General features: G+C 39.8%; 1 protein-coding gene across 4 annotated transcripts in view; it reads right to left on the reverse strand.

Annotated features, from left to right (window-relative positions):
* Nucleotides 1–26,868, reverse strand: part of ADGRB3 (adhesion G protein-coupled receptor B3) — an 811,989-nt gene that overhangs the window by 468,250 nt on the left and 316,871 nt on the right. For all 4 annotated transcript variants that reach the window (XM_083177264.1, XM_083177265.1, XM_083177263.1 and 1 more), the window contains one exon: nucleotides 6,150–6,314. In XM_083177264.1, the coding sequence (XP_083033390.1) occupies nucleotides 6,150–6,314 (165 nt within the window). The remainder of the gene's footprint in view (nucleotides 1–6,149; nucleotides 6,315–26,868) is intronic.

A 26,868-nucleotide genomic window follows, 5' to 3' on the forward strand; every position in this document is an offset into this window, starting at 1 on the left:
GTTTCCAAGATAGTGCCATCAATGAAAAAGTATATAAAGGATATGCTATTTTATATTTGTTCTTTTTTGAGGATGTAGGGTCATAAACTGGGGCTTCTACTCTGCTATCGCTCATTTTAAGCCTGGATAATTGCCCACAATAGAAGATTATAACAGAATACTGTAACTAGTACATAGCAGTAAAACACAAAAGGGCATTGCTGCCGAACTGTCATTTCCTAAGTTAGAAATACATTGAATGTTTTTCTTCCTCATAAATGTTAGCGGTACTGTGTCATCTCTGTATAGCTTTAGAGCAGGTGCAAAACTTTTTATGGTCGGAGACATAATACATTTCTTCATTACTTTTGCTGAACATGAAGTGAGTGCATCTGCTATTTAAAAAAAATAAAATAAAATAAAACTCTGAGCTTATTACAACATGTTGCTGTCCTAATCCATCCTCTGTAGGACCGACTGATATATGCCCTTGCCAGCTGGCCTCAATACCCACAAACAATTTCTGTAGGAAGATTATGATTATGCCCATGTGTTGTCATGGCTAAGTGCCAGTCATTTGGCCCCTTTGTTTTCTAAATAGCTAGAAAGTGAACAAAGACGAATAATAACACAGCTAAGCCTTTTAATTGTGTGATGTCGTTCCAATGTAGAAGAAAAAAAACGAGAAAACTAAATAAATAATAACCATATAAGAAAATGTGTACGTATGTATGTTTAGGATTCTTATATAATTACTGTCTTCGCAAAATTAGTGTAACACAAATTTGGCACACATCTGTTTGTACATCTCTTATATGCGTCTCAAAGTCACAAGGAATCATGAGAAATACTCTCAATAATGTGATTCTGTGCACAATGCCAAGTGACAAAAGCCAATAAACTAATGGAAATTCTTCGCACAATAGGTCAAACTATACAAGGACTTGTCTCATGGTGAAACTTTGTTGCATTGACAATAAATAGTGCTAGTTTGCAGGGCCGGCTCTACCACTAGGCAGCTTTAGGCATCTGCCTAGGGCGCCAGGATCTGGGGGGCGCCACCAAGTCTGCAAATCAAAAAATCAAGGCTGTCTATGAGGATCCTTGTTGTAAATAATGAAGGTGGCTGCTGCGGAACTTCGAAGACCTCACCTCCATACTTACCCTTGAGGCATACTTCCTACATTGCTGCCCCCTACTCCTTGTACTCTATTGTGGGTGGCAAGGGGGAGGGTGCAGAGGAAAAGCAGGGGACTTGGCCACCTTCCGGGGGGGGGGGGGTGTTTCATGGGGATTGGATGACCACATGATCTAAAAAAAATGGGGGGGGGGGGGGGATTGGGGGGGGGGAGCAGCTTGAAGTTTTGCCTAGGGTGCTGAGAAGCCTTGCACCCGCCCTGCTAGTTTGCATTGTATTCTAAACAGTGGTTTACAAAAGTAGGATATATTAGCAAAAGATAGCACGACTTATGGAAGGTATTTATTTTGTTAAAAGCCTCAAACATTTTATAAAAAGTGAGTTCTCTTACTCTTCACAACAAAAAACTCCTATTGTAGCTGTTTACCCTGGGTACTCTGCACTGAAGTCCCTACAAGGACTTTCCAATCCAACTGTAATTACTCTACCTGTACATTTTTCTCACACATCTTATTGCAAAGCTATACCAATTTTGCATATACAATTAAAAATTCAGTCTGAATTACCATTGTTTTTTTCCTACGATCATACACATTTACCAACACTGCACTTATGGTATAGTATGTCTCTTTTATTTGTCTCCCAAACATTGCTCTGCTTCCCTTCCCCTCCTCTATTGTAACCCTAATTTCACTCACTTCTACCCCACCATAGGCAAATTACCCCACTACTCAGCATAGTAATTTGCACATACTACACCCTCTTTTTCTCTGCCCTCCAATTTAATCTAATAATGTTAGATGTTATAGCATCCTCGATAATCTCAATCACATATTTTCCAAAAACTCTCTCACTCTGTCCTATGCCCTACCCCTGACCTTTTTATCTGCAACTCCCTGAAGTTCCTAGCCGTTACACAAACCTTGATTTCCTCCTCTGACACCACACTGCATGGATAGATAAATTATATATATATATATATATATATATATATATATATATATATATATATATATATATGGATAGCAGTTGTGGGTTGGCGCCCCTTAGTGAGACCTTTGATAATTAGATCTGTATAGCCTTTAGTCAGATTTCCAAACACATGAAAGTAAAGTCCAAGATTCGTACAAATTTATTAAAATGTCTCTTGTTCCACACTACAATGGTGTTTTTATCAGACCATAAAAAGTTCAGTGGTATAATTCATAACAGCACAATAGACGATTCCAACGCGTTTCGTCCCCACACGGGACTTCATCAGGGGTTCGCAAAAAGCATAGGGACAATTTCCACAATTTTCTTGGTGAGGGTGTCTCCGACTGGGTGTTTGAACACTAGGTCCTTAAAAATTCAAAGGTGCGTTTTTACTTTGGGGCTTGATTTCTCAATATTTCAATCGGTACAGATAATTTATTAAGTCCGTATATGTGCGAATGATTGAATAGCTTGGTGTTTAAGGGTTCTAGGGCATTCACCCCGCTAATCCGTCCAAAACTCCGTTCACCTTATGGGGATAGTTAGGTATAGGATCCGTTTGTATATACGCTCGGTATATCAATTTGGACTGCTCCGATTAACTTTGTTTGGTGGACACTCTCATTCAGAGACCGCCTTAGATCAAAATACACTCGGAAAAAGGTGCAGCCAGTACACAGTCATAAATTGATCGGAAATATGGTTATCAATGTCCTTTAGGAGATGTGTGCCAGTGCAAAGGTTCAGTGCCAGTGCATAGTTACCGTCCAAAAACAAAGAAAAGGAAAAACCTAAAAGACTACCTGGTCCACACGGACATTTCCGACTACAGTAAGGAGCCCCCAAGAACCGGTTTCCTCAACAAACAACCAGGCTGCTACAGTTGCCCCAAATGCACCACCTGCAACCATATGATTGTAGGCAATACCTTCCAGGACACCATGGGCGAGAGAACCTTTTAAATTAGGCATGTACTTAACTGCCAGTCAACATACATAATCTAGGTGATTAAGTGCCCATGCCAATTGTGCAATGTGGGCAAAACGGTACGCACTATGCGGGAAAGAATGGCCCTCCATCGTTCTGCCATCAGTCTGGCATTAAAAGTAAAGACCTCGGAACAGCCGATTGCCCGACACTTCGTAGAGCAAGGCCATACTTTAACAGACTTAAAACATATGGGGCCTTATTTTGGTTCACTCTTTCTGACAAAATACTTCTTAGATGGACAAAACCATGTGCACTGCAGGGGGGCAGATGTAACATGTGCAGAGAGAATTAGATTTGGGTGAGTAATTTTGTTTCTGTGCAGGGTAAATACTGGCTGCTTTATTTTTACACTTCAATATAGATCTCACTTTGAAATAAAACCCCACCCAAATCTAACTCTCTCTGCACATTTTGCATATGCTCCCCTGCAGTGCACATGGTTTTGTCCATCTAAGAAGGATATGGTCAGAAAGAGTGAACCAAAATAAGGCCCATGGTCATCGACCACATCCCGGCCACAATACGTGGCGGTGACCGAGAGGGTAAACTTCTGGAACGAGAGGCACGCTGGATTTTTCATTTGAAAACCAGCAAACCCCACGGACTGGATGGCAGACTCTCCCTTGGTATCTTTAAATTTTAGTGTGCCCGTTCATTACTCTGTTATTGCTTCTCATTGTGTAGTAGCAGTTTCATGCATTGCTATGTGCTGCATCCAGGACAATCCTAGTATCCTTAGTAGGCAATGGAATTTTTGAAGTAGGGAGCCTCTCCGCTACATGATCCCGTATTTTTTATACTTTAGACTCCAACTCCAGCACTTCAGTACTGTTCCTCTAATGTATTAACGCATTTGTTTTTTAATTCATTTATTCACTATAGCAGTCTATATACACAGCTTCTTCTGACTGCACTTTTAGTGTACATCGACCCCTGTGCTTTATTTTTTCACCAGGGAGCCCCCCACCCCCGGAGCGAGAAGGATGCACCATGACAGTGATGTGGTTACCCGGCAACATAGATGCTATTCCACACCAGCAGTCTTGGCCGGCCCAGTTGCAGGGACGTGCAGGCAGGAAACAGCTTTCAGCTGTCCGCCGCCTCCCGGAACTGACGTCAGATGCCCACTGCCCGCTCCGGAGCTGGGATCTCCACATTTCACTTGACACGGCTATATAAGGTATGTTTTGTTATTTCTGCACTTGATACACCTTGAGAAAGGGGTAAGTTATCACACTTAATATTGTTTAATTTTAGTATGTTTTTGCTATTTGTGTACTGCATATTGATCTATCCAACATGCACTGCTGATTTTGATATTATACTTTTTTTGCACTTTCTCTATTGTGTTTGATTACATATGCTTTTTTGTATCTCTAAAAGTGTTTCTTGCTGTTGTAATAACTGTTGCAGTGCCTTCCCCTAGGATGCTTTCCCTGGATGTCTGGTCAGATGGATTGACTTGTCGAAATGCAAACTTCAGCTGTTACCAAGGTGATGATGGGCTATGGGATCAGAAGTGCATCATCTGCAGACTTTTAATAGCGTGGACGCCAGGTGGAACTTTTCTGGCATGTCATTTCCTGTATTTAGTTAGGGTAAGTACATCTTAGACCAGTACATGTTGAACATTCACTCTGTATGTTTTTTTAGCACGTATTAGCATGTATATAGAGCTGTATGTTTATATTCAAACATATATATGCATGTGTGCTAATGTGGGTGGCAGGCATCATTATGCATGATGGTTTGAATTGCCATCGTAATGGGTTATTGCTTGTGTACAGCGATCATGTGAACCCAGATCACTGTCCCAGAAACTTCTGGTGATGCATAGAGTGCTGTGCAAGTGTGGATTCCAGAAGTTGTCGTGGCATGTCCTTTGTTTGAGGGTCTCTTGGGGGCAAATTGTGTGTATGCATTCTGTAATATTGTCATGTTATGTGCTTGTATGCTGACAAAGAGGAGTTAGTCCTGGAAATGTTGATTTTGGATTAAAACACTTGTTTTAACTTAAAAGGTCTCCTAATGCTTTAAATGGGTATGGGTACAGAGAATATGTTCACTTTTATACAGTGTTGTACTGGGGCATAAAGGGCCTACTGGAGGTATGCAGTGGTAGGGGCCCAGTTTTAGGATCATGGCCAATGTCCAGAGGGGTTGTGGCCAACCTTCATATTAGTTTGCCTAATCAGTGGACAGTGCATAGGCATACCTCCCAACTTTATAAAGTGCAGATGGTGGACCCGGAACATCCACAATAAAAAAGGGAGGGGCGTTGGGTGGGCAGCCCTCAGCTCACCTCCTTGTACTGTCTGATGCCGTGTACACACCCACAGCATCTATTCACTGATCTCCGGTTCTTTGCAGAGCAGTGTGGATCATAGTAACTCCCAAACTGCCATGACCCTGCCACCCCCACCCATAAAACACTCAGGCAGACAGGTAGGTTAGCTGGACAGTTGGGAGGTATACATATGCTGGTCCCCTTGATAAAAAAAACTATATATATTAAATACTGTTTGTGCATACATGACAATTTCCAGATTAATACCGGATATGCACTGTAGAAAATACACCCAAGTCCTGTGCAGTATAATGTAACATGAATAATGTATAAAGTACACAGTCTGTAAACTTGTCCCTAAAGGAGGATGTGGGACCCTGGGCAGAAGGACTCACTAGGGGTTTCTCCAGTCAGCCAGACTGGCCCTTCTGATATACAGCAATCGATTCTTTTAAAATAATATATAAACTCAAATAATGTTATGATACCATAACAAATAAGGAATAAAACATGAATGAGATCTTTACTTTTGTCAGTCTAAAGTATAGCACATATATCACAGAAAGCTCATGACTGCAGTATAAAATAGAAAAAAGTATCATACTGTATTTGTTGAAGTTCATATTATTTTGACCCTATTATTCTTTTTAAGAAGTGCTTTTTAAGATTAACTACCACTGAGTTATCTCTCAGACAGATACTGTACATCCATCCATCACTTGACCAAATGTGCTTGCTCCAAATACATTGAACAATAAAATAAGTGTCTATCAATCTCACCAGGGCAAAGAGCAATATTACAAGGCTTGTGCTGGATTTCTGGTCCACCACATAGTCTTCCCCCATATTGTGGAGGAGTACAGGTCCTTGTTCTTGTTCTTTGGCCTTTTCCACATGTAAAGGAACATAAACTCCATGGCGACCATTCTTCCCAAACTCCATTTACTGCAATAGAAAAAAAGATGTTACAATATAACAATGAAATACAACTGAAATATTTCTATAATTTAAACAACAGTTTAAAAAGAAATAAAGTAAAAGAGAGGGAGAGAAAGAGACAGTGACAGAAAGTGTGTACATACAGTATATGTAAGAGAGATATGAAATAAAAGAGTTAAAATGATTAGATCTAGATTTGTGTATAAACAGTAGTACTTTGCTTGTTACTTGCTGCACAGTACTGAAATTAGAAGTTGTATTTTAATCAATGACTAGTCTTGGTGCAATCACCTCAAATATTGGCACATAATCACAGGTAAATTAATCAGAGCCATATCAACAGGTTCTCATCTTAAGCCATAATGCACATTCACTACAATATAATCTGCTCCTTCTCTACTAATCTTTCAGTGCATTTCATGTTTATTTGAGACAATAATTAAGTTACTGTAGATTTAATTTAACATAATTCTATATCCTAAAATACATACTTAAACATTCAATTACATGAAATCCAAGCCCCTCCCTAACTCTTCCTCCCTCCTGAAGTTGAGGGTGCCCACGTTCTCATAATGATTACAGTTAATTGATGCCTGGAGAGCTTGCCATCCTGTGGATGGTATGTTTTTTTGGGTGTTAACACACAGCTGTGACCACTATTTATGATGGCCACAGCGAACCCTACACTGCCTCTGTTATCTTGCCAACGCATGGCCAGTTCCTGAAGATGCTAAGGGTTCACTTTAATTTCCACATTTAAAGTGGCAAATTAAGCCTGCCCCAACTCTGGTGCAACCAGTCTATGTTTGAACAAGGTACTGGAGATCCTTCAGAGAGAGTCAAAAGGTGAAACTGACTAACATTGGCCTGACTGGGAAAACACTAATGGCCCCTGAGCCAATCCCAGGGAATTAGTAAATTAAATGTATAAGCAACCTCGTCGCAAACCAAGGACTACCTAGTCAGAAACATAAGAAAAGACGCCAAGCAAAAGCACAATAGAACACCACACAACAAGACACAGCAAATGAGACAGGAAATCACCCTGCATGGGTGAGAAATAAACCAATAGGTAGCACAGACCTGCGGCAATCCTCTGGTAATCCCAGAGGGAATGTATCAATATGGACCAGAGAGATATAAAAAACTGTCCACAAGGTACCTGTCAAAAATAAGTAGGAAAGGAATAAACCAGGGCTCCAGGTGGAGCATTTACAGTGTCCCAGGACTGGGACTAGAAGCCAGCTGGAATGTCCAGGTGCAAATGAGACCAAAAGCTGCTGCAGGAAAACAAACTGGAGGGCAAGTTTTTACAACCAAGGTGGAACTAGATTGCTGAAAACAGTGAGTCAGAAGCTGGTAACAAGACACAAAAGCTGGAGTTGAAGCTATAACTGGCGTCACAGTCTACGTCTGCAGAGAATATAACAGGAGCAAGCACCAATAAACACTGAGGGAGAGGCACAGGCCTCCTGAAGCACAAATTACTGCAGGTGAGACCTAAAATTAACCAGCTAATCAAGCGTCAACCTTGTGCAGAACAGTCACACAGAATATAGCTGCAATAGCACAGATTCACCACAGGAGGCCACCAGCGAGTCATATACCAGAAACAGAATATTTTAAACTTCACAGAAACTGACATAAAAATAATGAGTCACAGCGGTGGATCATGACAGTGGATGCTCATGACAGTGGACAGAGAGTACACATGCCTCTCAGCAGCACACGCTACTCTTTCTAGGATTGATCATTTCAATCATTATATGCAAACGTTAGGAGACAGACATGTTTTTCGGTTAACTACAGATTTCACAAATTTCTTACTAATCTTCTAAACAGTTTCAGACCACTGACAATTGTCTACCCACTTAGACATCCAGGGGGAACCCTTGTAATTCTGAGATAGCAGAAATCCTCCATGATTTTTATACATCCCTATACTATAATGTAGGGACCTCTCCCTCCCTGGATCTTACAGACACCCATTTCTCTCCTCAACCTAGACTATAAGATTCTGCCCAAGATTTTAGCAGAAAGGTTAATAGTCCTCCCCCCCCCCGATAATTTATCCAGATTAGATGGGATTTATCTAGGGCAGGCGTTCTGAAATTCTTCTACTTCTACTGACAACCCCCCCACAAATAATATAATTCTTTCCTTAGATGCGGAGAAGACTTTCAACCTTATTGAATGGCCTCATCTGTATGGCCCTTTGTCATACTTGTCAGCTGAAAATAGCTTCCACTCCTTATTGGGGAGAGTGGCGGTAATTCAGAGCACAGTCTTTCCCAAACTCTTCTATTTGATGCAGATGCCTCCCTATAAAGTGAAAAAAATCAAAAACCAATCGCCCCAGCACATTTGGAAGCAGAAAGTTTAGAGAGGCCAACCTTTTTTCATCTTAGTGCAGTACTGATCCCTGGTGCTGTCATCTGTATCTGCATCCCTTGCAGAGATGATGTTACAGCCAGTGGTGGCTCCAGAATTGGGGTTGCATCACAGTTCAAATTTCAAATAGCGGAGCCACACCAGTTTAGAATGGCAGTTGGAGTGGTTTATTTTAATTGTGAACTGTGCTGCAGCACATTTCTGGAGATGTCACTGGTTATATCTTACTGTAGATAAGTATATATGGGGTAGGTGGTAGTTATTTTTATTATCCCAATGTCTCTTTGATACCTTATAGGGGTTGCAATGGAGTGGGCTAATTGAGCATCTACCACTATCCATATGTATATAGTTCCAAAACAAGGTGTCTACATTGGTTCGCATTCTTACCAACCTAGGTTGTACCATAAAATGAAATGGTTGTGATACCAGAAACCAACAGGTTCCATTGGCGTTCACATTTTTGTTGGAATACAAACTCTCTTCCCAGTAAATAGTATTACAGGGATTCTATAGTACACTTCATGGCCAGGCATTTCTGTTCCACCATAGCATACCTCTTCTCACTTGGCAGCAGCTTACAACTGAGTTACAACACTGCTCCTAGACCTATTCCAGAGATGTCAGTCTTAAGAATAACTTATTTTAAAGCCTAGAACTTGCATCACTAGAGTAGAAACCAACACTCCTTTTTTACTGCATCAGCACCATTATTTTAGATATTTTTATTTGGATTCTTCTTTAAGCATTTAGTAGTACTACTTTGGTCTGGTCACAAAATCTTAAGTGAACTTACAATACTACCCCACGAACTGAGGAAATATACTACAGATGTGTTGCCATACATCTAGCTTCGTTGCACATGAAACAGCCCTTTTAGTCACTCTATATTGGGACATGTCTCTGCATTTGTATTTGAACTTCTAGCCTACAGCCACATTAGTAATTGTGCAAAGTACATCCTCCATACTTATTCAGGCAAATTTGAACTTTTCAACCCTTTTCATTAACCAACAATCCACTTTCGACAATCTTACATCCCAGTGGCTATTGTGGGGTAAATTTACTATGATGGGAGGTATAATTTAGAAGGAATGTTGCTTTGGGCAACCAATCAGATTCTATCTATTATCTTCTAGAAGGTGCTAAATAAATAAGAAGTAGAATTTGATTGGTTGCCCATAGCAACACCCCATCTGAAATAGAACTCTCATCTTAGTAAATTTACCCCTGTTTGTTACCTCCTATAAACACAAGCAAAATGGCAAACAGAAGAACATTTCCATTTAAATGGGTTTACACTTTCTACATACATACAGCCATTCTGCTAAGCTCAGTAAATGGCACATCTACAATTAATCAAATTAGAGAGAGGATTTTTTTCCCCCAATACCTCTTTATTTTTGCCGTAGAAAAACAAAATCTTAAACTTTATTTCTCTGGTTGCTTTACCATGCTTCCCTACCTGGCTGCTGCTCAAATTAGGCTCCCACCAGACACTATGCCAAGTGCTAGAATACACCCTTATGCTGCTGTATACTTGATGGTGGGTTCCTACCGTGCAAGACGCATTTAGCAAGAATCCTAATATGGGCAATCACGTGAAACAACTTGAAGAACCACGTCCAGCGGGTGTGGTAAAACAGTAGGATTTTATTCACAGCATCTCAGAAGTCACTGCACAACATATGTCTTGTCCAACAGCAAGTTACAAATCATTTATTGAACAAAGCAATCATCGCCATGTGCTTTTCCTTTGGCCGCAATGGAACAGTGGACCCTCCTGGTCCCGGCACCCTCTCACTAAAACTACTGACCAACTTGTTCAGCATCAGCCCTGAACCTTGTTTCTAGGAATCTGTAAGCCAAACTCTCAGATGCTGACCAATGCCTGGCTGCTTATCTCAGCATGTTGCAAAACCTGGGCTAGAAATGCAATACACTCTACACCAAGGATTAGAGAGTGGGACAGCATATTTCCACATGAGGGTAATGTGGAAGATCCAGTCCAGGTTTAAGAAAAGCAGCAGAAAAATAAATGCAATCCAGGTTTCCTAAGATGCTGTGATCAAGGTTTGGCTGATTAAAAGCACAATTTTCTTCATGTTATATGTGTGTAAATAGCCGGAGGTCATTGTTCCCAATGCTGAAAAGCAGCTGGGTGATAGATAATGTAATATTAAGTTAGGTTCTTTGGAGTGTACCCTGAATGTGAAATCTGTGGAAAACCTTGCCATGCTGTAACATTGCTTGTAGAACTGTTAACCTGGTGTACTTTTTACCTGCTACAAAATAAAGACCTAGACTTCTATATCCATCGATATCCATTGTATGTTATTCTTTGTCACATTTGGCACCCGAACAGGGACAATCACAGCTGGACTTTGCAAAACCGCAAGAACCTTGGTAAGACAAATGAACCAGCAAAAAAATAAATGGTTACACATCGAACAGCTGGTTTGGGAGACAGGAAATGCTGTGATTGTGATGTGTCCATTTTAGGGCCTGTTGAAACCTTTCCAATCTGTGCCTGTAGCAGTGCAACTTTGAGTTGCAAAGGCTTGGGGTGGCAGCCAGCCTTCAAGTTCCACCATGTCATACAAGATTGTTTGCTGGCCAGTGAAGCAGGCAGGTGTGAGCTAAGTCTGTTTTGTGAATCTGGTACGTAATATTAAGCCTCCTAAATTTGCCCTTAGGGGGAAATATGGGAAACTATGGAGGAGTTACTCAAAAGAAACTCCTCCATTTACTGAACTGGCAGCTGGTCAGCAAGCTCAGGTTCAGATGCTACATCATGGGCAGCAGAAGATGGTTGCCGGACAGCAGCATCTGGCTGAAACAGCAAGCTCATATTCAGCTTCTGCATGAGCAGTTAAAGGAGATGACAAAAGGTGGGAAGGTGCTGGAGAGTTTAAAGAAGCTCACCCCAGTTGATAACATTGAGGCATTACTTTGCACATTTGAGCGCAACAACAAGCATTTAAAATGGCCTGCAGAGGAATGGTCTGATAGATTGGCTCCCGGTTTAACAGTGGAGGCACAGAAAGCCTATATAGATATGACTGTGACTGAGACATGCTCCTACCCTTCCCTTAAAAAGCTATATTCAGCAGGGTTGGGATGATGGGCCCCAGCAAAGCCCCAGAATGTCATGATTGGTGGCTGGATGCCTCAGAGCCTCTGAGGATTCAGCTGGCCAAACTAACCCAGCTGGCTAGGGCCTGGTTGCCGCTGTATAAAAATTCTGCAGTGCACATTGTGAAAATAGTCATACTGGACTAGTTTGGGGTCACCCAGACAATTTTGTGTTTTACATGAAAGTAGACTTTTATTTAAATGAATAGAACATATAGTCAAGACATTGGCAAGGTAAGAAATAAGGATTTGTATTTGAAATAATAATTTTGTCTTCAAACTTTTCACCTTAGGTATTCTAGCTGTTAATTTGTTGAGGTAATCTGAAGAAACTTCACCCTACGCTTCCGGAAGCACCTCCCACAAGTTGAATTGGCTTGATGGGCACTTCTTGCATTCCATACGGTCAAGCTGCTCCCACAACAGCTCAATTGGGTTGAGATCTGGTGACTGCACTGGCCACTCCATCACAGACAGAATACCAGCTGCCTGCTTCTTACCTAAATTATTCTTGCATAATTTGGAAGTGTGCTTTGGGTCATTGTGCTGTTGGAGGAGGAAATTGGCTCCAATGAAGCGTTGACCATAGGGTATGGCATGGCTTGCAAAATGGTATGATAGACTTCCTTATTCAAAATCACTTTATCCTTGTACAAATCTCCCACTTTACCAGCACTAAAGCAGCCCCAGTCCATCACATTACCCCCATCATGCTTGACAGATGGCGTCAGTCAGTCTACTAGCATCTTTTCATTTATTCTGCATCTCACAAATGTCATTCTGAGTGATCCAAACACCTTAATCTTCGATTCTTCTGTCCATAACACTTTTTTCAAATATTCCTCTGTCCAATGTCTGTGTTCTTTCCCCCATATTAATATTTTCATTTTAATGGGCAGTCTCTTTATTTGCCTCTCAGCCTAGAAGGCCAGCATCCATTCAGTAGCCTCTTCACTGTAGATGTTGATATTGGTGTTTTGCAGGTACCATTTAATGAAATTGCCAGTTGAGGACCTGTGAGGCATCTATTTCTCATATTAAAGACTCTGTCACATGCCGGCATGTTACTCACTTGTCCATGTCCGAAGTCAGCTAGCATGTGTCCGCTGGGGGTCCAGGGTCTGCAGGAGGCGGGGGTCAGCAGGCATGTGAGCGGCAGCAGGGGATGGTCATGCTACACTGGAGTCTGACTTTGCTTGGTGGCACAGTGAGCCCGGCGCTGCCATCTTGGTTTAGGGCAAGTGAGCTATTGGGCCAGGTCAGGGACTTTCCTGTATGCCTGCCCAGTCAGCCAATTGCAATCATTCACTACACATATAGGGGATCTGCCTAGGCTAATCTGGGTCAGTTCAAAAAGTCTACTGATCTGTTTGCATCGTTTGGGAAGATTCCTGACTCTCCTAGTGCCTGTTGCTTCTCCCAGCCTAACCTGTCAGTTTACCTTTGCTGGCCTGATCCCATTGCATTATTCACATCCTGGTCCAGTCCATCTGGTCTCCTGTGGTTTTGACAGTGCTTTTCCGCTCCGGTCCCAGGTCCACCTCCAGTCAAGTTCCAAAGTCTTTCAGTGGCTTTCATTAGATCCAACTATTTGTCATTCAATTCACTCCTCTTTCTGGATATCATTACTCAAGTCTTTATCACTTCATCAAACAACCCACTTCGTTATTCAGTGTCCTTCATCACCTCTAAAGACTTCAGCTGCCATCACCCCAAGTTTTCTTAAAATAACTTTTGCTTTAATTATCATTGACTTTTGTTTTCTCAAAGAAGTATTTGAGTGCTGCCAATCCATCTAAAGTTCCTGAGCACCACACGATTCCATCAAATCCTACTTCTGTGATAGACTCTAATGTACTTGTCTTCTTACTTGGTTTTACACTGGGGTGCCCCACTTCTCTTTCTACTCTGGTTAGAGCCTGTGTTCTCTGAAGGGAGTAGTACACACGGTTGTAGGAAATGTTCAGTTTCTTGGCAATTTCTCACATGGAATAGCCTTCATTTCGACAAGCAAGAATAGACTGTCGAGTTTCACATGAAAGTTCTCTTTTTCTGGCCAGATACTCAAATAGCTCAAAGGAAGGCCAGGTTTATACCTTATCTAATCAGCAAACCCATTTTCAGCCGTGCCAACATAACTACACAAGGGTTTTCTAAACATCAATTAGTCTTCTAATGTGAGTAGCAAACACAATGTACCATTAGAACACTGGGGTGATGGTTGATGGAAATGGGCCTCTATACACCTATGTAGATATTCCTTTAAAAACCAGATGTTTGCAGCTAGTATAGTCATTTACTACACTAACAATATATAGAGAGTAATTCTGATTAATGTAATGTTAACTTATTTGAAAATATAGTGCTTTTCTTTCAAAATAAGGACATTTCTAAGTGACCCCAAAGTTCTGACTATATGTGTGTGTGTGTGTGTGTGTGTGTGTGTATATATATATATATATTTATAGTATATTAGACAGAGGGAACTGCACACTAATAATGGGTGCTGTAATCACATAATAATAAGTACAGCATTGTCCTGTGTAAGTTTTCACAGAGAGAGCACACCACCATTTAAAGCAGGCTTTCCCAACCACGGTCCTCAAGGCACACCAACAGTGCAGGTTTTGTAGATATCCACACTTGAGCACAGGTGACTTGATTAGTACCTGAGTGATTCTGATTAAACCATCTGTGCTGAAGCCTGGATATCACTAAAACCTGCACTGTTGGTGTGCCTTGAGGACCGTGGTTGGGAAAGCCTGATTTAAAGCATATACAGTTTTAGTGAACAAAAACCATAAAGAGTTGATCAATCAGCATACCATACAAATAGTACAAAAAATTTGATTGACATCTTTGCACAGGGCTGGTTCAGGGTCTAAACAGCAAACTGCTTGCATCTGTTTCGGTGGCCAATGTGTGGCGTGACTCCCTAAAATGTCTCGCCACAGGCTGATCACAATCCTTGCCTTCCAATGCCCGGCAAATCGGTGTTGGGCTGCTCTCTCTTGAAACATTCATGTAGTCTTCCCTACATACATGTAGCCACATGGGCACCGGACAAAGTAGATGACAAATTGTCTCGAACAGGATAGAACTTGTTATATATATATATATATATATATATATATATATATATATATATATATAACTGTTTACAACATGTCACTCCAGGGTTATAGTTTATGATGAATTTACTATATAGACTAGAGACCACTGTTTAAAGAAATGCAAACTGAAGGCATGTAATAGATGCCAGTGTGCAATAAGGATCGCACATTACACTACTTTAGTTAAAGACTAGGACATTGAGCACAAAAACCATATTTACATTGAAACTGTTACATTCATATTTTCTGTTGTGCTACGTGAAAATGTATTTTCTGATGTCATCACACATACAGTAGCAGTACTTTAATCCCATGTTATATTTTTAGGTTTAACGGACCTCCAATTAAAATATGCAACAGTGATGGAAACAAAATATATATATATATTGCCTATTGTATCTCAAATGGCTTCATCTGAATTGAAGCGATTTTGAAAATTCTATAGTTCCACTATAAAAAGCAACTAAAGTGTTACATATCACATGTCACTTATAAGCAGTTCTCTTTTTGTACAAGTATTACAAGAGCACTGGGTACATTTATATGTTTATAGTTTCAAAAAGAATTAATGACCTAACTCTAACTCACATTTCTGCCTGAAATATAACTGCATCTCCACTTTCAACCAGAGGCTGTTCATAAAACAAATGCTGCAAGATTTCATGTGCTATACAATTATTCATGTTTATCTGGGGCTCCAAGGAAGAATTAATAGATTAAAGAGTGATATATTTTGTAATAATATCATTGAAAACATGTTATTGTTTTAACAAACAGTCTTTTTACAGAGACTCTTTTACAATATAGAATTCAGGAAATTGCACGAAAATATATCAATTACATTACATCATCTATGTTAAAGTGTCTTACAAAATGTAGGAAATAAAAATTTTATTGGATTAGAATGCATTTTGTAAGCTTTTTATCAAATTAATTTATTCAACATGATTATTATTTACGCTGAACTTGTATGCCTACAACAATAATGTTTTGCTACAATAAAAATATTGGTTATTTGCTAAAGCTGGATAAGTCAAGAGGAGGTCATCTATATCTTCCTTTAAAACACATCTTCTTTACTGATCTGTTTTATGAAATTGATAATTATAGTTTATATAATAAATTTAGACGTTAAATAAATTTATAAAACTAGTATAATAGTAGCATAATATTTAAAACATGGCAAAACATTTAAATATAAAATCCACCTACAACTTCATAATCTATAACAGCCATTTCCAACTTTTTATCTCTCCCAATACCACTTGATTAGGCTTTTCTTTTATGAGCACCCCCTCCTCTCAATTTGAAATATGCTTATATTAAGGAGTACCAGTGTGCGGTCAGGAATCTCATCCCTCTGTGTCTGGCGGCTAGCTGTGTACTGACTCCAGGATTCCCGCAGATGCCTGAAGAATTAATGGCGCTGCTTCCTCCACCCATGTCAGTGTGGGTGGAGGAAGGCATTTGGGTTAGCTTTCAATGGATTGCTGGTTGGGCAAAAGCATGAGTAACTGCTGATGATACCGCAGTTGGATCCTGAAGTGACGCAACAAGGTTCACCTCCATGGCAAAATGAGATTTCTTCTGCCATCGGGAGATTTCTTCTGCTATTACCAATATTATTTCCCCCCAACCAGTCTGCAGAGTACCCCTAGGGTTAAATACATATGGCCAAATAAAAGCCTGTAAAAGCCTCCAAGTACGGTGCACGTTTTTAAAGGAACAATTATTTACAAGGCAATATGATTGCCCCTTTATAAAAACCTCTGAGTTCGGTTGGCATCCTGTACAAAATATTTGTTTTGTGCAGTGCAGATATTGCATGACCTTCCAATATGAAGAGAGGAGAGTCAACAAAACCTGGGTCATGGTATTATCTTAGAAAAGCACTTAGGTTGGGTAATAAATACTGCGCTGCGTGCGCCAGCTTAGCAAGTGCGATCCATAGCAATTTCAAGTGCAGAAGGAGGTGTATAAATTGCTAAAACTACGATGTTATTGCAGTTCAAGGTAAACATTGTGACCAATGACTGATGCTTGAGTAAGTCTGATTTTATGCAGGATTGCAGCCACAAGAGGCCTTGTAAAACTGCATTGCAGATGAAGTACTTAGCCAAGCATTGCCTGGAAATATGGGGGTAAAGCACCTTAATTTTCCTGAACGCCAGTCACCCTCCTCCCGAATACCTCTGCTTGTCAATCATGCAAAGGTGTTAGCAGTACAGAGATGCAATCTTTTGCCTGTCATGCACATGTACAGAACAGATCCTGCACTTACGCAATTTCCCACTTGCAGTTTCCCACTCACATAAGCAATCCACCCTGAACCTATAATATGCTGCAACTGAGATTTCTGAGTAGTGTACAAATAAAGCTGTTAGGGGTCATACAGTACCATGAAAAAGCTAAACTGTCCAGCAGTAAGAACACATTTTGTAGCTTAGTACATCACTACAAATGTGTTTTGTCATGTATTTAATTAATAGAATCCACATTATTTTCTACTCATGTAACAAATACTAAACTGCAATATAGTTAAAAAGAAACTTGATTAAAAATGGAAAATGTCCTTTCTGTAAGGATAGCCAGTAAAGAATCTGCTATATAAGCAAGCTGCAGGTCAGTACTTTCAACTTACAGCTTTAACATCTGAATAGCAAACTATTTGCCTTTTGTTAATTCAGGTTTAGAAATGTTCCCAAATTTCTGCTTAAAATGGCAAACTGTCTACCAGGCCTTTCCGCTAGACTGCAGAGTGTAGATAGCATGCACTGAGACTTAAGCGGAAAAGATAAGAGAACAATTCTCTTGGGTCACTGGAAGATCTCTGTACAATATTACAAGTGTCAAGAAGCTGTTGATTGGAAATGGTGCATAAACTGTGCTGACATTTCCAGATTCAGTGTGTACCTTAGCAACAAAATGGAGGCCATACTGTGCGTTATATTGTATTTATATTACCAGTGCTATAGGGGGAAGTGTGCAATTGGTTATACATTAGTAGTAGTTGTATCTTATTATATCATGCAGCAGTTCATAAAAAATCTTAAAATACTGTATGTTTTTTTTGTTTTTGTCTGGTGCCATTCAATACCAATTGGAAACACACTTGACGCTTCTTGGGACATCTACTTACTAGGAGCATACTATTTGTGCACAATATGTCTCTATTTAATTATATTTTTTTGGTCATTGTTTTTACTTAAATAGAATTACATTATGCTTTTCTTCACGATTTTATTTACATGTAAGCCTTTGTCAAAGAAGAATGGTTTAGTTTTTTTTTTTTTTTATTCCAAACGTTCAGATTAGCTTTATTACTTTATTTTATTCATATTCACATGAATTTTTGCACATTTTGGTGATTTTATATGTTATTGCATTTGAAGGCAATCTTGTATTTTTTTATTTTTTCAGTTTTTGGATTAGGGGCTTGATTCTGAACCCATCACTGAAGTGCCTGAAACCACTAATCGTCCATGTCCACACTTCACGTGTGAGCCCTGAAACTGTGGTCATCAGAGATTGCAGTTTCAGTGATGGCCGGGAGTGGTGAGAGGGTGGCAGTGGCACTCTCCTGATTGGATCCTTGGTCTGAGCCTTAGTGCTTCTAGCACAGTCTTGTCTGTATATCGGCTCTGATATGCAAACCAGACCTGTGCTAGAAAAACCACAGCAGACAGCAACACCTCAGGCAGGGAAGAGGAACTGCAAGGTTTTTCAAAGATGGTGGGTGCTAGAATGAACACTAGCGGGGGAACCCCTGTGTGAGGATCGAGTATCCTTTTTAATACGTTTGTCCGTGTCAATTTGTGTATATTTTATGTCAATATTTCGCAACATTTTATAAAGAAATCAATAAAGGTTACATTTTATGTGAAATTCACCTCCTGTGCACCACACAGTGACACACTTTCCTTTTTTTCTCTTTAATTGCCTTGTATTGTGTCCATGGTAGCACCCCCTCCCATAATTAATTACAGTTATTATACTATTAGAGGGGTTTCCTATCATATTTAATCAATACACCTTCAGTGCGACTGGCACATCTCCATTTTTTGTAGAATGAACACTACATAACACACAGTATTACCCCTTATACACATTATTCTACAGTACTTTTCAGGTTGCCTATAGTTCTTTAGAATATGACAACTGATAATACACTTGTGACTGAAATATGTGATCTGTGGAGGAACAGGATTGATAAACACTAATGTACATGCACATATGGCACTAGCCACACAAACCACAGCACTGGTCGAACACCAGCTTATCATATTAGGCCATTACAGCACATGGGCATGTCAATCTTATTAATGTGCATACAATGCAATTGAGACCCACAAAATACTTAGAACAAAGCATTTCCAGAGAGACCCTGTACCGCTACACACTTTCTGCACTCACTGGCTCTTGAGCTGTATCACACCCAGTTCTGCTCCAGCTAGCCAAAAAGGTGTATGTGAGAGAGATATGGGTCTATGTATACAGGGTTTAAGTACACAAGCTATTGAATACTCACCGCAAAACACACAGTTACCATCTTGTGCACATATACAGCACAGGTTGTTATAAGTTAACAAATTGAAGAAAACACAGTGCAATTCCAATGCAGTGTAGCAGTAGTGAAGCATATTAGAGCACAGAGCATAGATGTGTGCACATTGAGTGTTAGAGGTGCACAGGCACCCCCTAATGCTGTGCCAACCCTTATGAACACCCCCCTGCCGCTAGCACTACCAGCAATACCTTTAACCAAAGACTTTTGCTTTTTAGAACTGTATTCCATTTAAAGAAGCACACATCAAACAATAATGTGTGTTTGCATTGTTGTTTGTACTAGACCATTGTCATATCATTACATACCTGCTTCATCCATATATGTGTATTTGCATGTACTGTTACACAGAGTAATTAGAAGATGAAAACTGAAATAGGCAGGAGATTATGGTGTGGCTGAGAGACGTTTTATATTGTAATGAGTGCCAATAGATAACGGAAGACACAACTGAGTGGCGGTGTTAGACACGCCCAATATGTTGAGCTACGCACAACCCTTTGATGGTGAACCCCCTAATAAAATGTGCTGCACACGCCTATGGCACAGAGGGTGCATAGGTATGTTTGTAAAAAGCATGCGTACAGATCTTTGCTCATAATGGAATTTATCATGCTAACAGGTGCAGAAAAATATACAAGTTTACAAAACAAGTTTGCTATGGAAGTACAGCTAAAATGAGACAGATTGTGGCAAGTGCCAATAGATTTTTAATGACATTCCACACCTTGGCAATGTAGAGCAAGCCATAGGTTTTATTTCTCTAGTGTAGAGAAAACATGTATACAGTACATTATAATACATGTGAAGTTATCAACTAAAGACATGTGGACTGCACTGCATGCAGCATATTAAGTAGGAGGTTTAATGAGAACCAACAATGCTTCTGAACTTGATGCCATAATTTGACTTCCTATTTGTGGAATTGGAAGCGATCACATAAAAGTTTATTACAGAAACAGTCAGAGCTAAATCATTACAGTTCCAGTAATGTTTACCCTGTGACACTAATGCTAAGACCACTGTATTGCAGATGAAGAGTGAAAATTTAGATACTATGATTAAAAATTAAGTTCTACAATTATCAAAAGCATTTCAGTGCAATCAAAATAATGTTACTCCGATGCAAAGATGAATCATCCCTTATTGTTACTGATAGTTACATAAAAGATTGTTGGTTTATCAATTCATATAAAGGTACTATGGAGTGTTTCACCATATTAACCAAATGGCATCCTACCACAATCAAAAGGATTTTCAATGAAGCCCTCACAGCTACAAAAGTTGGAACAATTAAAACCAGCTTAAAAGTTGGAACAAAATAAAAGCAACAGAAATCCAAGATACAGTATGCGTTACATAGCAAAAATGGAAGCCACCAACCAATTAAAAGATTGCTGCCCCCTCAGCATGCAGAACCATCAGTACCAGGGCAGTGCAACTTAAAGCCGTTGTCCCAGCAGCATTCAGAAATAATGGTACCAGCTGGTGTGCAGCTTAAGCACGCTATTTCAGCATCATTCAAAACCATCAGTATCAGTTTACTCGCCAATTAGAGACTTCCGTAACTTGGGCCCAGGTTTGTTGTACAAGACCAGAGGGGTTTTTTTTTATAACTGGAGAGTCAACAGCATGTATATAAATATTACTATTATTGTTCTTAGCATTCTCCTGTTATCTATTATTCAGTCTGCTTATGCATAGGAACCTTATAAGACCATCCAGTTTTCTTCACTCTACTTACACTCCAAGCTTAATGCCAAGCTGGGAACACAAGCAAATGAAGTTCCAGTTGTGACACATTTATCGATGGCTTCAAACAAATGGAAAACATGTACTTCAACAAAGAGAAATCTTAATTAGAAAGGCAGATTGCAGACTACAAAATACTTTAAACCACTAAAAGCCCTGAGAACTGATATTGGTGAAAGATACCTACAAAAAGATGGGGGCATCATTGCCTATACTGCATTGAATTGGTGTACATAAATAAGCAAACCATACACTAGTTGAGAGAGGAAGATATATGCTAAAGAACGCAGGCCTGGACAAGCAGTGCTGTGTGGAAGCTGTGTCCGCAACACGCATCTAAAATAATTACGGTTACCCTAAAGCAGACATGTCCAAACTGTGGCCCTCCAGCTGTTGTGAAACTACACATCCCAGCATGCTTTGCCATAATTTTAGTATTCTCCAATAGCAAAACTGTGGCAAGGCATGATGGGACTTGTAGTTTCACAACAGCTGGAGGGCCATAGTTTGGACATGCCTGCCCTTATGGATATATGTAAACATACTGTAGCAAAAGAAAGAAGATGCAAGTTGTATTCAAAATCCTTTAATTGCAGCATGCTTGGCCATTGCCATGAAATGAAAGGTTGTAGATTATGGAAAACAAGTACCAAAAAGTTATGATAACATATATATGAATGTACAGTAGCTTTCAGTGAACTTCAGAAAATCGAGAGCCTGAGTCAAAATTTAATTGGTGTTAGAGGAAGTCCAAAATAGGCACAAGGAGTTTTCAAGATTTGCAAGATGGACAGATTTTAAGAAAAGTGACAGTGAAAAGTTTTAGACTTAAGAGACTGTTTTTATGGTTTATACTGTCATAAAGGAGCTCTTATTGATATGTCCATCAAAGAGACCAGACCAAAATTTCTGATGTGTCGATGTTCCCTTATGTGCTTAACTATGTTTCTTTTCATGTTGCTGTGAGAAAGTTTTGATTAGATATGTAACAGGGAGAAGCTTGTAGCAAGTAGGTGTATGAAAATTCTAGTGTGCTACAGCATAGACTCTGTGTTGCTGTTCCTCCAGGGAGGCTTCAGTAACTGCACCAATTTGGGCACCAAACCTAGTACTGTTCATGCACGGTGCCTTTGAACCTAGTTCTGCACATGAGCATGCACATCTTATTATTGTATATGAGTGGTGTACAGCACTTTGCTCCTGTATGACCTGTGATAGATCTGCTAGAAAGCATTTTCAGAACTATCCTTCACGGCTACATGCATCCTGCATATATTTTCCGGCTGGTGAACTATGATCTAACCAACCCACCAGTGTCTATCTGGGTATGTATAGTTGTACCCATTTCTTCATCAAAAAACAATCCATTGTTTAAGCAACTGGGCTATTCACAATTGTAAGGCATCTGCTGGTGAGGACAGTTACTCTGCTTCATCCTTAAGCCTGCAAACACAATTTTCCAACAAAGATGGCCCACAGCTGCTGCAATTCATGCAATAACTTTAGATCTGCCACAATCCATACCCACTACCATCCAATACCGACCACAGTGCAGCAAAAGCAGGTTTTTATTGAACATGTATAGGAACAGTGTATTGGCAGAAGAGCCGAGGGTAGCTGCTGGAAGACAAATTGCATTTGCTTCACTTTCCTCTCGCGCACTCTACACAGCCTTCAAATTTGGTACAGGGCATCTTTCTGTTATAACTAGGAAACTGTGCATGTATTATGACCTATATTTTGTGTTGTACTGCTTATGGAATGTAGCGTTCATTATGAAATTTCCATATACTATTAAAGTTGATACAGCAATGCATTAAGATAATCAGCATGACAAAACAATGTTACTGGAAACACTTAAACATGCCATACATAATTTTTGGGTTGCTCATTTCATACTCATACTCTGAAAACAGCATCAATGGGGTTACTCTAATGAAATCAGTTCCCCACGCGTTTGCATGGGGACCGATTGTTCGCGACTATTCATGCGCATAGGTTTTTATGGGCATGTGCAGCTTCTGTGTGCAATCACCCACAGTGCTTGCACACAGAAGTCTGGTCAGGGGGGCAGGGGGGTGTGGAGGGGCGTGGGGAGGTGGGCCTGGGAATTTTCCTATGGGAACTCCCAGCATTTAGTGGGCATTCCCATGAGAATGCTGGGCATTCCCATGGTAACTCCCCGATGACATCAGCTGCCTGCCCTGTCCTCGCACAGGGTGCACATAGATCAGAGGCACCATAGAGGTGTCTCAGATCTGCGAGCAATGAAGAAATCCTTTGATGGTCGCCGACCATCAAATGATTTCTCCTCTACACCCAAGGCTGCGAATGGAATGGATGATTATGCAAACCATCCATTCGCATGCCTGCAGGGGTTCAGATGGGAGCGAGTGGCCATGTGAAAGGTGGGTGGCATCTGGGGGACTCGCAAGTGCCTTGCGAGTCAACCAGAATAAGAACCAATAAGTATTGCATTAACAAGAGCAAGAGCTTGTGGAAACAAATTTAAATTGACATATTGTGTCTATTATTCTTAAAATGCTTAAATTAACCTTGACAGTTTTGAAGACAACAGCAAAAGCTACAGGAAACCAATAGATATCCAAGTGCATATTTAATCTAAATAATGTAACACAACAACAGTATGAAGGAAAAAAAATACTGAAACAAAAGAAATACAAAATGAACCTCGGTTATTTTAAAGTAAATAAAACAGCAACAGGCAGTTGTGATATTTAATATGGGTTGCTCTGCTAAACACATATGTAATGTGTGTATTGTTCTTTTATTAACATTTTATTATGATGACTTATAATTGAGTAATTAATACAAAAGGATAGTAAGCTATCACAATGAGGTGAAAGTCAGAATATTGCTATTCTCTTTCGACATTCCCATATTGATATTCCCTGTACTACACAGCGCTCATTGCTTTGTTACCTTTATTATGTACATAATTAATTCACTGTGATCCACCAAACTTGCATTCTGTCCTGATGTTTTGAATTATTTATTTACCATTTTATATAGGTTTCTGGTAAGATGTGATAAATTTTAATGAACTTAAGATGAAGATTTCTGTTTTTAATTTTTTTAACCGAGCATCATAAATGCCAAAAACAGGACAGTGTTCAGATCTTTTAAGTATACTTTACTACAATTATTTGTATCTTTTTTATTATTAGACTTTAGAACTAAAATCAGTATTAATAACAGATCTAACAACAAATAACACAAATATATTAACACATTCTGTTTGTCCTCAAATTTATCTGCTGGTTTACACCATTATGGCCTCAAATAGAGTGTGATTTACAGATGGAGCAGCTCTCAATGGAGCTGCTCCTGGCGATAGAATCGTTGCCCCGCACAAGCCGCAGCATCCTGACAGAAGAGAGCACGCACGAGATGCTCATGTACCCAGTTCTGTCGGAGCCCTCTGCCAGCTCCCCGCAACTCATCGCTGCTCCCCCGCAGCCCCCTGCAGCCCCCACTCCCTGTCCCCACTCCCTGCCCATCTCCTTGAAGTGGAGCCGGGCAGGGAAGCTGCTCCCCGCTGCCTTGTTGACGGGGATGCACATGCATGTGAGACACTCGCACGTCCCTGTCAGATGAAACTCCTGTCCACCAGCCGGCACCAGCTCAGGACATTTGGCGATTCTGCAAGCTGGCTGACAGTCGCTCCATCTGTACTGTGTGCCCAGAGGGGAGGCCTGTAAAAAATAGTTGCCCCTGGCTTGCTTTGTGCCCATTATTGGAGGCCTAAACTGCCTCCAAAACTGTTACAACAATACTAAAATACCTCTGGCAGACCCTCTGGTGACCACATACAGTACCTTGCACCCAGGCCCACCAAATATCATATAGCTCTGTTTGCACCTCTGAATGTACAACAAATGTATCCAGATTATTACTTTATAAGGTCTGTATACTTACACACAATAGTGGAAAGATGTGACGAAAGTGTTAACTTTGAAGTAACACTACCCAATCATAGACAATTTAATGTAATAAAGTGTCATTAAAAACAGCCTAAGGCTAAGCTATCATTTATGGTTTTCAAAATGCAATAGCAATATTCGTTCATGCATTAATGAAAATTTGAATGACAAATAAGATTTTTGTGGCAAAATAGTTGCATTGATCAGTAGACAGCTAATTAGGGCTGCTCTTGTCATTATCAACATCATATACTGCACCTTTTTACCAGGTTACTGTTTCCTACAATAAGGAAGCATGCAAGGGAATACAGCCACATCATTTAAGGTTTATCGGACCTAATTGTGAGTTGCTAATCTTCACTGGCATGTTACACGTATGTATACATAACCTCACTGTTCTGACCTACTAACATTTGACCACCCCTGATTTGCTTCTCAGGGCATGAGGGATCACAAACTTAGATGTGTTTTTTATTGTATTATGGGCACATTTTGGTAGGAATACACATTCAAAGACCCAGAATTTTGGACCCAGTATGACACTTTCACACAGAGAAAGAACCCAGGTTAGCCAGATTGCCTGGCAAATTTCTGGCTTTAAATGTTTGCACTAGGAATTTAACTTCCTTTGTAAAAGGGGGCACTGAGCAGGAAAGGTATCCAGCCCATGTTCCAAAAGCCGGGTTGAATCACCTGCTTCTGTCTGAAAGTGGTATTAAGAAAGTATTTGACATTTAGATTTTTCGTTCACATGATTTAAATTTATACTATTAAAGTCTTTCTATTCCTTTTCTAATCAATATTATGTTTTGCTTTGTCAAAATTGAATAATAGGCAATCAACAAACACAAGTATATGTCTAAAGAAAAGTACAATGTGTTGCTCTATGTATTCTCACAAAACATCAATACAAGGCAATAATAATTTTCAAAGTAATCTTAAACTGAAAGCTGTGTGATAAAAATTCAATTCTGGCAGTCTTGAAAGCCTGATTAAATCTGGCTGTATGACTGTAACAAAAATAAATGACCCAAATGGTAAGTTATTAGGGTAGCTATACTGTGGAATGAAATACCCTAAAACTAGACATACTGTACTGTAATTGGAGAGGCTTTACCATGAACTACAGAGAAGTACCTTTTAAGGCAAGTTGACATCTGACCATTTTATCTTACAATAGATGTTTATCATTCTGTTCTAGGTACTGGGACTAAGTTTAGCAACGACCATTGTTTCCTGATCTTATGTGTTTAAAAATGAAATGTATTAATATGTTTGAGCAATAAATCTCTAGAGGTTACAAGGTTACATAGTAGCTTAGGTTGAAAAAAAGACTTACATCCATCAAGTTCATACTTTGATTACCGGTTATATCCCTGGATGTTTTTATTTAATAAATGATTGTCTAGCCTTAATTTAAATTACATTATTGTATCTGCCCACACCACCTCACATGAAAGACAGTTCCATAATTTTAAACCCCTTCCTTCTAAGTGTTCTAAACCTTCTCGCCGTAAAAAAAAACCTTCCTTCTAAGTGTTCTAAACCTTCTCTCCTAAAAATACCCTTCTTTCTAAGTGTTCTAAACCTTCTCTCCAGTCTAAGTGCATTCCCACATGTCCTACTAACTGATTTCAAAGTAAGTAGGTTGCCTGACAGAT

Source organism: Crinia signifera, chromosome 3 (genome assembly GCF_055691185.1).
Source record: "Crinia signifera chromosome 3, ASM5569118v1, whole genome shotgun sequence".
In the NCBI taxonomy this organism is placed as follows: Eukaryota; Metazoa; Chordata; class Amphibia; order Anura; family Myobatrachidae; genus Crinia; species Crinia signifera.